Source organism: Callionymus lyra, chromosome 5, assembly GCF_982586985.1.
Source record: "Callionymus lyra chromosome 5, fCalLyr1.hap1.1, whole genome shotgun sequence".
NCBI lineage: Eukaryota > Metazoa > Chordata > Actinopteri > Syngnathiformes > Callionymidae > Callionymus > Callionymus lyra.
In genome coordinates, this window is record NC_141822.1 from 31,499,205 (window position 1) to 31,512,744 (window position 13,540).

At 37.5% G+C, this 13,540-nt stretch overlaps 1 protein-coding gene across 1 annotated transcript; it reads left to right on the forward strand.

The window, feature by feature from the left end:
• The first annotated feature begins 302 nt into the window (after positions 1-302).
• On the forward strand, positions 303-13,337 carry LOC148080321 (aquaporin-3-like). The gene is made up of 6 exons (XM_087792651.1): positions 303-410; positions 2,303-2,429; positions 7,047-7,184; positions 11,038-11,156; positions 12,125-12,342; positions 13,148-13,337. Exons 1-6 carry the CDS (start codon positions 303-305, stop codon positions 13,335-13,337), a joined length of 900 nt encoding a protein of 299 aa, XP_087648777.1.
• The last annotated feature ends 203 nt before the right edge of the window (positions 13,338-13,540 follow it).

Below are 13,540 nucleotides of genomic sequence, written 5' to 3' on the forward strand. Positions count from 1 at the left end.
TAAGAGAGCTACAAAAGCAAGAGCTCTTGAATGAGATCAAGAAAATCGATATGACACAAAGAATAAACACTGTTGGAAAGACTTGCCTTGAACCTGTAAGAAAAGACGTCAAAATGCCTACTAAAAAGAGCCGATCAATGTTGAAAAGTAACTGGTGTAGACTGATGCTGAGAGGAGCAGGTACAGTGGGGGGTGAGGGATGGGCCTCTTTTTCAGGGGAGTGGGAGATCTATGGAGGAGCTATTTAAACTGATGCAGAGACACTAACTACGATTTGCTTTGGAAAATCAACAATCTCCACCATGAGCAGACAGAAAGAAGTTCTGAAGAGGCTGGCAGCGACTTTCCAGCTTCGCCACGTGCTCCTGCGTCAGGCCCTGGCAGAGTGTTTGGGAACCCTCATTCTGGTGGTCAGTATTGAATTATTCTTAATGCTTTAAGATGTCAAACATTGAAGGAAGCCATTAAAATACTTGTAGATTTTCCCCTGTCTCTTGATGTGTCATCAAAGACAGAAAAACATGAATGGAAAGAGATGGTGATCCATTAGTGTAGAGAACCGGCTATTATCGGGTTTGAACCAAAACATAATTATATGAAATGTACTAATACCTCTTTCTTGCAGGTGTCATAAGCACAAAAGTTTGGTTGCTATGTTTTGCAGAAATATATGGAAATTTCCAAAAGATGTGAGTGATGCCACCTTTATTTCCGAGTAATATTATTATTATCACTTATGTTCAGAAGGGGATGGAGCACTCCAAAAATATATAAAAATAATGTCCAATTTTTGATTGTATTATCCATTTGTAAATTCTTCTTCTTGAAAAGTTATGAATATTAATTAAGAATGCCAAAGTAAATGTATTCATGGGAATATATATATATATATATATATAAAGGTTTTAGAGTCTGCTACATTTATTCAACAAATTAAAATATAATTTTTGATGATTTTGATGATAATTTTCATGGTTCTGATTGTGCAGCACATATTTCAAGCATGCTGGACATTAAATCAGTTTTAGAGCTTAAATAATATTTATTCTCTCCTAAACAAAGCAGAATTACATCATAAATTGCAAACTATTGTTTTAGAAGCACATTTTGACAAAATCACATACAACTTTAACAGATAAAAAAAATATATATAAGTTCACTTGTTCAAAGGTTTTCAGGCTGAGTCTCAGTAGTTGACCTAAAAGATTCCTTAAAAATTATCAAACATGACAATGAATCCAAAACGTTAGCAGAGTGGACATACTAGAGATCTTGTATTTTTATATTTTTGAAGCTTTTGAAGGCCACAATAAATTATTTGGGAGCTTTGACCTCCAGACCTTAAGTGACACCAGTGGAATAACGTTTGTGTCCAAACACTTGCTTCATGTCAAAAGGTTTTACATTTAAACATTCAATTGAATTACCACACAATCATATAGATATCAAAATGAGAAATATCTCCCAACCCTCCAATAAACAATAGAGGGGCATTTAAAAAAATAAGAAAGCATCTTGCACCAATATTCTATTTTGATCAAAGTGTTTACAAACCTCCAGGTGCTTCAGTGCTTCACTAATTCTTCCACTGAAAAATTGTGGCTAAGGTCAGCCCAGGGTTCCTGTACTGCCCAGTCTGAGATATTTTGTGGTGGAAAGAGAAATGATATAATTTCTTGCAAGAGTTTCATTGTTTGATGATGAAAGAGTCTTTGACGCATATTTCATTCTCACAGGGATGAGTTTTTGGGACTAATTTACGAGAGCTTTTGCCACTGTTGAATTACATGCGGTTGCTGGTATTTTCTCTATTCACCAGGAGTTCGGGCATTTAAATGGCCCCCAGAATTAAACAGTGTGATTCCTTTAAATTGACAGAAAATGTCAACTGGTGCAAAACAACCTGGAGCAAAAACACCTCTGCACCTGTTGCTCCCGGTCTCAGACGGAAAACAAACCCATCAGGGGGAGAAGGGTGCCGGCGGTAAAGTGCTAGCTCATATTGTTATTCTACCACCCAGCTGCGACTGATCTGTTAATTTTCCAAGACCCTTGCTCAGCAGCAGCTCTACCTCCACTGTGGTCGGAGTTGGCTTCTCGCCGGTTGTGAACAGCTTCAATAGTCTCACACAAACATCCACCTGACCTCCTGGGTCAGAGAGACGCCCTCTTGATAAGAGCAAAGACCAGACGCGGCGAGACTCGGCTTCTGGGTCATGCAACCGTCAAATATTTCTGGTGGAAGAAAAATAAACAGAAGCTCGAACATGAAGAAGATTGATTGTGTTTTTCCTCTGTCCAGATGTTTGGTTGTGGCGCGGTCGCTCAGTGGGTTTTGAGCCAAGCTTCGCATGGGACATTCCTCTCTGTCAACTTCGCCTTCGGGTGTGGAGCGACGCTCGGCATCCTAGTCAGTGGAGGGATCTCGGGTAAGTGCTGAAGGGAATGTTTTTAAGCGCTGCTGGGTTTTAATGCGTCTTTTTTGGTTAAGTTTTCAGTTGATTTTCTTTCAAACTTCGGTCTCCATTGCCATTCACACTTTTAAGGCATGTCTGTACAAGTTTTGAGCAGGTAACTTTTGAAAAGAAACTTTTAAAATAATGGGACCCAAAATTGAAGAACTTTCCTCTTTATGTCCGAGTACTCGGGCTGACACAATTCTGAGTTGAATTTCTCGAAGTTTTTTTTTCGGATTTGGAGTCAAAATATTCAACAAAAAACGCTTAGTTGGACATAAGAGCATAGAAGATTTCTTTGCGCAGATGAAAACCTTTGCAAGACAAATTCAATACATTCAAAGGGCCATTTTCATGATGCCTGGACAGTGGCAGGCTGTTTTTCAGCCATAGACACCGTACTCAGTCCAACCTAAATGAATTCACCTCACTATGACACCATGGCTGGAGAATCATACATAACCACATATACATGTATGACATCAACCTTAATATAAGATGCTAAAGTAACACTTTTTCTATGCAAATCAACCAACCCTTACTCTCCATTAAGAGTGGTAAACTGAGTTTACAGATAAATCTGCCAAATCTCAGAAATAAAAGCTTATTTTAAGATATTAGTCGTGAACCTTTAAGTTTCTTTGCATTATTGCATTGTATTAAAAATGTAAAAAAGAAAGCAAACACATTATTTGCTATGTTTTTTTTAAACATGCAACATGGAATGATTAGTCGATTTATTGGATTATTTCTTAAATTTACAATTAAGTTGTGTTGAATATGCCCAAATGATTGTATTGTACCTTTATTCAACTTTGTAGCTGATATATAGACAAAGTAAACCCTATTTTATGGATATTTTTATCCGTCGTCTGCTTCTTTTGAAATCACAACTCCGGAGATAGCTGCTTGTAAGGATATTAAGTTAAAAAGTAAACGTTTCTGGCTTGAATCAAATAAAGGACTCGACATCAGATGTCAAATAAGTAGAATAATACGAATCTAAAACAAAAAAATCAATGTTTTCCATTGTCATCATCTAAATACTAATCAAATTAAGCACACAACCTTAACTTTAACTGAAAACGGGTAATCTACGTTAGAAGTAAACACATCAATTCTGCACCCATCAATACAGGCATGGTTAACAACAACAACTAAAGTAGGGAACGACACAAACAATATCAAAGAAACGTAAAACTCACTTATATGTTTGAATGTTATGGTTCAAAGTAATTAAAGAGAAACTTTTCCTATTCTCAACTTTGCTAATTTGTTAATTACATACTTAACTTATACTGCAGAGTAAAAAGTACATAGATAGATTCTGCAGCTATGGAATTCTAAACACGGTCTCTTCCTTAGACTTCATGTATTTGAGTAAAAAAAAAAGAAAAAAAGTGTATGTCAGACATAACCTTAAAGCTATCCTTGAAAGCCTAAAGACACTTTTACAATAACATACAAACCAATACTGTTTGTGTCAGTCTGCTGGTCTCTTACAAAGACTCGTGCAACAACAGTCTGTGGTTTCTCTTTAAATGTTTTTGCATCACAGACCTACTGCCTTGATATGCAAGGACTGTCCTTTTTAATCCAACATGTCTGAAGTGTTATCAAAAGTTGTTGAGAGAATCACTCTTGTAGGAGGCGCCGACATATTTATATACAATGTCACTCGACAGAGATGCTATAGCGCATGTCGGACTGCTGGCATAGATTGTAATGCAGTGAGACTTCCCACTCCAATGGAAAAAAAACAAAAAGTGTCAATAATCAATAAAATGTTGTCAACATCATCTTTTTCCAGTCTAAAATATGATTGGATAAATGTCAATGACATCACTAGCTAGCTACACCATCATTAGATATATGTCAAAGACGTCACTAGCTAGCTAAACCATCATTGGATATATGTCAATGACATCACTAGCTAGCTACACCATCATTGGATAAATGTCAAAGACGTCACTAGCTAGCTAAACCATCATTGGATACATGTCAATGACATAACTAGCTAGCTAAACCATCATTGGATATATTTCAATGACATCACTAGCTAGCTAAACCATCATTGGATATATTTCAATGACATCACTAGCTAGCTACACCATCATTGGATATATGTCAAAGACGTCACTAGCTAGCTAAACCATCATTGGATATATTTCAATGACATCACTAGCTAGCTAAACCATCATTGGGTATATGTCAATGACATCACTAGCTAGCTAAACCATCATCGGATATATTTCAATGACATCACTAGCTAGCTAAACCATCATTGGGTATATGTCAATGACATCACTAGCTAGCTAATCATCATTGGATATATGTCAATGACATCACTAGCTAGCTAATCTTCATTGGATATATGTCAAAGACGTCACTAGCTAGCTAAACCATCATTGGATACATGTCAATGACATAACTAGCTAGCTAAACCATCATTGGATATATTTCAATGACATCACTAGCTAGCTAAACCATCATTGGGTATATGTCAATGACATCACTAGCTAGCTAATCATCATTGGATATATGTCAATGACATCACTAGCTAGCTAATCTTCATTGGATATATGTCAATGACATCACTAGCTAGCTAAACCATCATTGGATATATGTCACCGACCATTGGCGTCTTTGGACTGAACCCATTGTGCACTTGGAGCATCTTCTCTCTCTGACTGACTGAACCTCCATTGCTGTGTCTCAAATCGCATACTTGCGTCCTCAAAGTTAGTATTTTTAGTGCATCTCAATTCTTAGTATGCGAAATTTAGTGCGCCATGCACACTAAATTGGCGTACTAAAACGCCCACAAAACTGAGTATGGTTCGATGGACACTATCTACCCTAAACGGCCGCCATTTTAGTGACGTTGTAAACGGAAGTTACGTCATATATATATGCATATATATATTCATATACTTACAGGTGCATTTTCAGCAGCAGTAGAAGGATGACACGTCTTCGGTGCTTAAATATCTCACGTTATTTCGATTCTCATATTTTTTCTTTATTTCTTCTTCCAAACTTGCAAAACGTGCTGCCAGCAGGTGTCGGCGATAGCGTTCAAACAGCTGGTTGCAACCATCTTTAAATAGTAGTAGAAGAAGAAGCTGTCGCGTAATTTCCGGAATTTGCATACTAGTTAGTACGTACACTATCCTTATGCATACTAACTTCTAGTATACTAAGAGAAGTATGCGATTTGAGACACAGCGCCAGACTTCACAGCTCACAGTAAAAAAGAAACAGACTGAAGCCAAGCAGAGTATTTCAGAAAACAAGTTAGTCAAGCACATTATTTTTATTATCATTTGCGCACAAAATATGCAATGCTCCCAATTGTCCACATGATGGCATGGTCGTGCAAATAAAGCCTCACGAGGCTTGAACTACTCGGCTGGGAGGCTTGGTGCTTCATGAGGCTTCATCTCGCCATCACTAACTCACAGGTGCACCACATTAGTGCCAATGACTGAAGCAGCTGGTTTGTTGCTGCTGGTGCACTCTGGGAAGTGTGGTTCTTTGACACATTCTGAGATTCAGCTGAATAACCATCATTGGATAAATGTCGATGACATCACTAGCTAGCTAAACCATCATAAGTTAAACACTGCGATGGCATTTACTATTTGGAGTGTGTTTAGGCCAGCAGACAATCCTTTACTGGCCCTGATGGTCCAACACAGTGTCTGGATATATGTGCTCTTTCAAATGTATTTAATGTACTCATTCAGACATGGATAAACTTCTCTTTTCTTCGTAAAAAATGAGATTCAGCGGCTCCTTGGAAAAATTAAAATGACGCATGATGTACAATAGTTTGTTCCCTGTTTACGAAGTGTTTCTTTCATCACACACACACACCGTAGGCAGGAAATGAGCCACACCGAGGCAGCTGTTTAAATGAAACTTTTTGTGGAATAAATTTGTGGTTAGACAATTTCATGCACCCAGCAATGTATTCCATAGTTAATTTGTAAAAGTGTATGTGTGCTGTGTTGTATTTATTCCAGAAGATTTAACAATCAGATAATGTCATGGATGTCATGAGTCACGATGAGGGAAAACTTCACAGAAAGAGTGGACGCGTGAATAAAGGGAGAGTGTAATATCTCACACACGCGCACACACACACTCTTTTGTGGTCTTTAATTGAAAGCGAGCAAGTCAATTCCCTATCCAAGCCCCCCTGTCAAAAGCAGCAAGAACAACAAAGAGGTCCACAGTTCACCCGTACTCACTTGTTCGATGTCTTTATAATGAGGCTGTCGCTCCAACACTCACTGCAGCAAAATAACTTGCCATAATTAGATCGCGGCCATCACACGATTAAGATTGCACCAATAAAGCACGCCGCCAACATTAGAGTGCGCTCTCTCCACCCGTAATGGTTAGCTGATTTCTGTTTTCCATCCCTCCACAATTTAAAGCCACGAAGAAAGTTCATTTTTGAGAAGTAGCAAAAGCTCAGCTGGGAACTCGATAGGAAGGACTCGGGGTCTGGAGATGAATCGTCCGCATGTTTTTGATGTCCATGCTAGGAACCTGATGGTGTTTGTATTTGTGTGTCTCTAGGTGGCCACCTGAACCCAGCGGTGACCTTCACGCTGTGTTTACTCGGGAGAGAGCCGTGGAGGAAGCTCCCGTTGTTCTTCGTGTTCCAGACGCTGGGAGCGTTCCTGGGTGCTGCTCTGATATATTGCATGTATTTTGGTGAGTTCAAGAGAAAAAAAATCAAGCACTAAGGGGTCGTATGCACAAATAAAACATGGACATACTTTTCCACGTCAAAGACCTTATGTATCAATAATGATAACAGCGTTAAAATGGTCGGACTTCCCGACACGTTCGACACTGACATGTTTGATGCATGTTAGCTTCACTAGTCATGTTGAGATGTTCACATCAGAGTTACATTAATATCAATATTGATCAAAAATTAACACACACACAATCGTTGTAGTGATACCAACAGATGATCTTTATATATTAAGACAACATTCGATCGTTTTATACTGAATATTTTAATCCGCTATTTCACGCAATTAAAAATAATGTCACAGACGTTCTTGTGAAACAACATCATGTCAGATTGATCAAAGTGAAGCTGCAGAATGAAAGCAGTTGAAGCCGATTTACCTCATGTTATCACGTGATCAGAGCGATCTTTATGAATATCTGAATATTTTTTGTACGTGCCCGATTTTCTGAGTTTAAACGACCGTTTTTAGTAGAACATCCACAAACTTCTTTGTACATGAGGCCCCAGAGTTTTTTCAGTTTTTCTCAAAGATAAGCAAACAACAGTCAACTCAACAGAGTTTTTAGTCTTAAAAATGAAAATCCATCATGTGTTACAGGAAATTAAGTATGAAAATATGAATCACAGCAATCCTTTCATCACTGTTGTATTCCAGATCCATAATAAGTAAAACACAATGATCAAGATCTTTCACTTGTTCATTAAAACATTTCTGTGCATACAAACTTCAATCTTGTTGACTTCCCTAACTATTTTAAACTGCACACCAGCACAACTGTACACACAGCCATCAGGGAATCATGTCGGTGATAGCGGTGAAGTGCAAACAGTAAAAACACCAGTGAAAAACAACACCTTCCCAAGGTAAAAAACAAACATTTTTGCAGTTAATTTGAGACAAACATATACAAGGTTTTCCTGTACTAAAACATGCAAAACCATCGCTCATATTGAAAATATAAGAAGGCCATTTGTCAAGCGTGCAACAAAGGTTTGCTTTCTTTGCTTATGCACAACAGTATGCCTGTCCCAGATTGTACTTTTGTGGCAAATAAAAGCAATAATGGATTCTATAGAAAAGCTTTGAAAAAATGTAAACAGTTAAAACAAACTAAAGTGATGGATAATAGTGTTGGTGAGGCCTCATGATACAAAGGCCACTAGATGGCACTCTTGATGCTGTATCATGAGGCCTCATCATTGATGTGTTGGACATGAAGATGACAGGTGTGACTAGGGAGGCTGATCAAGCTAGGAGTAAATGGAACAGACCGACGGGCAACACTTATAGTAAATTCTGTGAGAAACAAACAAGAATCTTTTCATTTTAGTGTTAAACGTTCTTATTTGAATTTGTTTATAAATGCTTTTCTCGAATGTAGCCACACGCACAACCATGCACTCTAAGTGTTGGCTTTTGCTAACTTGCCTTTTGCACTAAATGGACCACAGGTAGATTAAATGGCAAAAGATTAAAAATGAAACAGTTCGACTATGTAACAGGTTTCCATATTTGAGTGTTTAACAATGGCAAGAAACACATGATTGATACTTAGCAATGAGTGACAAAGCTGCACTATGAATTGATTTGAATCTCGATCACCCCTTTGGTTTCCACAATTGCACATTCCTGATGGTCTGTATATATTACAGTTCATATGTGGCCTTGCTGAAATCTAATCAAGTATTTGTTCAACCAGTAGGGGGCCACCTAACAGTTCATACTTTATACCATCTAAAATAACAAGTGAAGTGAACAATGTTGGCATAGAATTGCAGGAAGAACGCAGAAAAGAAGCAAACGGTGACACAGTATGTTTTGATGAGAAGCTCGTACGACAAAAGGCATCAAGTCTAGAGTGTAGTCTAGAAGTATTTCTGATTCAAGTGATGTCAAAGAAGAACAGGTCATATGTTAAGTTCAGCAGACTTGGTTCTCTGGCGCAAGGGAAATCCTCTTAACCATTAAATTACTTAATTTTCTAAATAACATTTTTCATTTAATTATTTCATTTATTTTGTATACATATATTTTATAGATTTATTTAAGTTTTGTAAAGTCATTGTAATACTTAAAATGGTATCATTTATCATTTACAAATACAGATGTTCCCCCAGTGATTATGTATTATCGGGATCAATAACCATGATTACAATATCAATCAAAATTGATTTATTGAGATATAATAATAGTTATAATGGTGCAGCACTCAGACGTGTGACATGATTTATTTTTAAAACAATTGCAAAGTTCTTAAACCTGTCTTCAAACCCTGGCTTGTGGCGAAGGCGAGGAGGAAGATGATGCACTGAGCTTACGTGTTGATGAGTCAGCAGGTGCTATAGATGGAAATCAAGCCCCCGAGATATGCTTATATATCTTATTTCAGATATAGTCTTTGAACAATTCTGTTTCATACGCTTGTTTAGGAACACCCAAATGAAAACATCTCCTCAAAAACTCACAGATTTTAGGCTAATTGACGTGTTTACCAAGGATACTATCCATTAAATTTGACTCTTATTATGAAAACGGATTCTCTTCCTGCTTCACAAGATACTGTCTGCTGAACAGTGCCTCCCCTCGCTCGCTAATTAGTCTTGCGATGTTGAATATGATTATTTTGCCGACTGTGGGAATATTATTCTATGTCCAACTGCAACTCCAGTTTAGAATAGTTAATGATCCCTGGATAAAAGTTTTTAGCTCCCAAGGGTGGAAAAAGATATCCCAGATGCTGATAGATGTTTGCTCAATGACTTGTTCAGTAATGAGCATTTGTACGCTGTTTGTAAGAATCTGCTGGACCTAGAATGGTTGGATGCAACGATGACGCAAAGCAGGGACAATAAATGTTCAGAACTCTTTGAAGACCTTGCCAGATTAAATACATCCGATCTTGCCGTTTGTACTTGTTTGACTCTGAATGTTCATCTCCAGGGGCCTGATGTACTAAGAGGTCTTTCGAACAAAAACACACAGACATACTTTTCCACGTCGAAGTCCATATGTATCAGATGCATGTCAGCCTCACCAGTCACGTTATGTCACAAGTGTTTGTAGTTACACGAGTAGATATTTTCACAAACTTAAAAATATGTTCTCATTCACCAAACGGATGATCTGTATTTATTAAGACAACATCGATTGTTTTATACTGAACATTTTAATCCGATATTTCATGCTATTGTAAAGGAATTATGAGCTTGTTTTTAGAACATTACAAACAAAATGATCAGCGTCTGATCGTTGAAGCCTTTCTACGAGAGTCACAGACGTTCTTGTGAAACAACATCATGTCCATTTGATCAAAGTGAAGCTGCAGGAAGAAAGCAGCTAAAGTTTCCCTCATGTGATGATATGATTGGAGCGCTCAGAACACACTTATATAAATATGCTTTCACATGATTTGTTAATTTGTAAAGAAAACACTTTTATTCTTTTCTAAATGTAAGAGTAATATGAAGCTCAACATGAACTCAACATGCAACATGAACCATTACACAACTGGCACGCTTAAGTTTCATCGTAGTTCTGAGGTGAATTCTTAAACTTCAGATGAGCCGTAAAACTTTCCAGATAATTAAAAAAGTCTAACTTTAATTTTCTCTTGGAGTCAAATGTAAGCCAGTTTAGATTAGCGCCATCTGAAATAAATACATATTTGGGTTTTATTGAAAAGATGTAATTATCTCCTCAAAATCAAGATTGAAATGTTTGCCTCCTGTGTTCTTGGAAGGGTTTCTTAATCATTAAAATGAAGAGATAATTGATGATCCACTCGTTTGATTTGCCTCCAACAGAAGCCTTGTGGGACTTTGGCGATGGGGAGTTGGTGGTGGTTGGGAGGAATGCCACTGCTGGGATCTTTGCCACGTATCCATCTCAACACCTCTCGCTGCTACATGGAGTTTTCGATCAGGCAAGAGGAACATTTGAGCGTGAAACACTCTACAGATGAAGCACTATAATGACAAATAAAATTGATTGCAGATACGTTAATATGTAGTGCTCTCTTTACAATTTATCCATCAATGACACAAATCAACACATCACTAACTATTTAACGATTTAATGACACATAATAAAAACACAATGCAGATGCAAAAAAAGAATGCATTTATTATTTTTGTTTAAATATCAGATCAACACAGATTCACAACCAAACAAACTAAATGTAACCTGTGGGCTTAAACACACCCTCCCACACAAGCCAGCAAAAAAGAACTGCTGCAGACGTTGTTTATATAGTTCCAAATATAGGTAGCCAAGGTCTTCCAAGATTAGTCAAATAATATGCACGAATGAACTTAAAGGTTGAACCTGACAAGCTGGCAGGTGATGAAGGGTGAAGGCAGTCAATGGTAGGCGATGCGACCGTGGAGGACCCTTGAACTTTACTAAGTGTAGCAGGCAGAGTGGCCAGCCCAAAGCATTGGACTGGCCACTCCTTTGAGATGAAGGATTGAAGCAGCTATGGTGGGAGAAAGCAAGGAGAAAAATCAACTTGTTTGTAAAGTTTCTCATTCATCAGGTAGTTGTTATCCATGTGGTTCAAAAGCGAGTCAACTGGACTGTTCCAAATAACCTGGAGTTAGGAGCCATTGTTCATTTGGAACAGAAGAACCTTCCCGGATGAGAGTCGAAACGTCTTCCTAGAACTCTACACAGTGTAGCTAAATCACTTTGGAACCACTTGGAAATCATATTTTAACTTACAGTCAAAGCTGAGCGACTTGCTTTAACTAGTTTTAACTATTCAACAATGTCCAACCCGCACTCTGTTTTGTATATAAATGACCTTAATAACAGAGTAGCAATATAAACATGTCAAATAAAACAAAGAATATTTTAAAAGGTTAATAATCAAACATATTTTTGGTTATTAAGGTTATTGGGACAGCTGCATTAATTCTGTGCGTCCTGGCCATCATCGACCCACTCAACCATGCAGTCCCTCGCCGTCTGGAGGCGTTCGCTGTTGGATTGGTGGTGTTTGTTGTCGGATTGTCGATGGGATTCAACTCCGGTTATGCAGTCAACCCTGCCAGGGACCTGGGCCCCCGAATCCTTACAGCTCTAGCAGGCTGGGGACAAGAAGTTTTCATGTGAGTACCAAACACCAAACCCTGAATCTGTAATATTTATCTTCTATTGAGAAGTCTGTTAGAACTTGGTTCATTACAGCGTCTCACTGCTGGTTGTCTAAGACGGCAAAAAATAGTAACTTGGACCCGTGTGCACTTTCAATTTGACTTTTATTTGGAAAACACTTATCAACCTGTTTACCATAAAAGGCGCTATCCTTAGTGTCTTTTTTAATACGGTGGGAATAGTTTAACTGCATTGTCATATATTCTCTGTTTCACCGTTACCAAAGTTTTATGTGGACATTTGTTTATAAAAACAATATGGGCTGGTTTCTGGTTTTATCTTCCTGATAATTTTAAAAAGAGCCTCTCAGTACTTTTAGTAATGAAAACAGGAAGACAACAATGATATATTATATTGTGATTCTATATATTCATTCACATTCGAGAAGCTTCTTCTCTTCCAAATGATCAATGGATCCTAACTCCAGCTCATTTGGAGAAGAATAAGCTGGAGGAAAAAAATAATTGTTTAATAAGCAATTATTTTAACATCGTCTAGGAAAAATATTCTCAGACTATTCTATTGTACTATTATTCAGCGTGATACTTCAATCATTTCCAAGTCTCCCATTTCACACATGATTTTCTTTTATTTCTTTAACCACTTTTGTTTTTTTAATTAAGTCCGAAAAACACAAAATGTGATCAATAACTCTCATTACTGAAAATGTTGTCCAAACAAATGTCCAAAGTGATTTAATGAGAGATTGATTACATTCTAAAACTTTGTCCAAATCTGTTTTTTAAATCTCTCCTACAGAGTGAACTCCTACTGGTTTCTTGTGCCCATCTGCGCCCCGTTCCTCGGAGCATTAGTGGGAGTGATAACGTACCAGCTTATGATTGGAAATCATTTGGATGAAGAAGAGATGCAGAGAAAGAAGCAGGAGGGAAGAGAGGAGGAGGACAGACTCAAACTGTCCAATGTCTCATCAAATGAAGAAGCTTGACTTAATCAAATTGGTATGATGTCACAATGTTGGGAAATGTCTTACAAATATCTGAATTTAAATTGAGGTGAAAAATAAAGTGCGTATGTAAGGAGATAAGAACCCCTGTTAAAGTAACACAAGCTTAATTTGACATGTTTTCAAAAATAATAACAATAATAATACTTTTCTTTGTAATGCAATTTATATTCTAAAAAATGAAA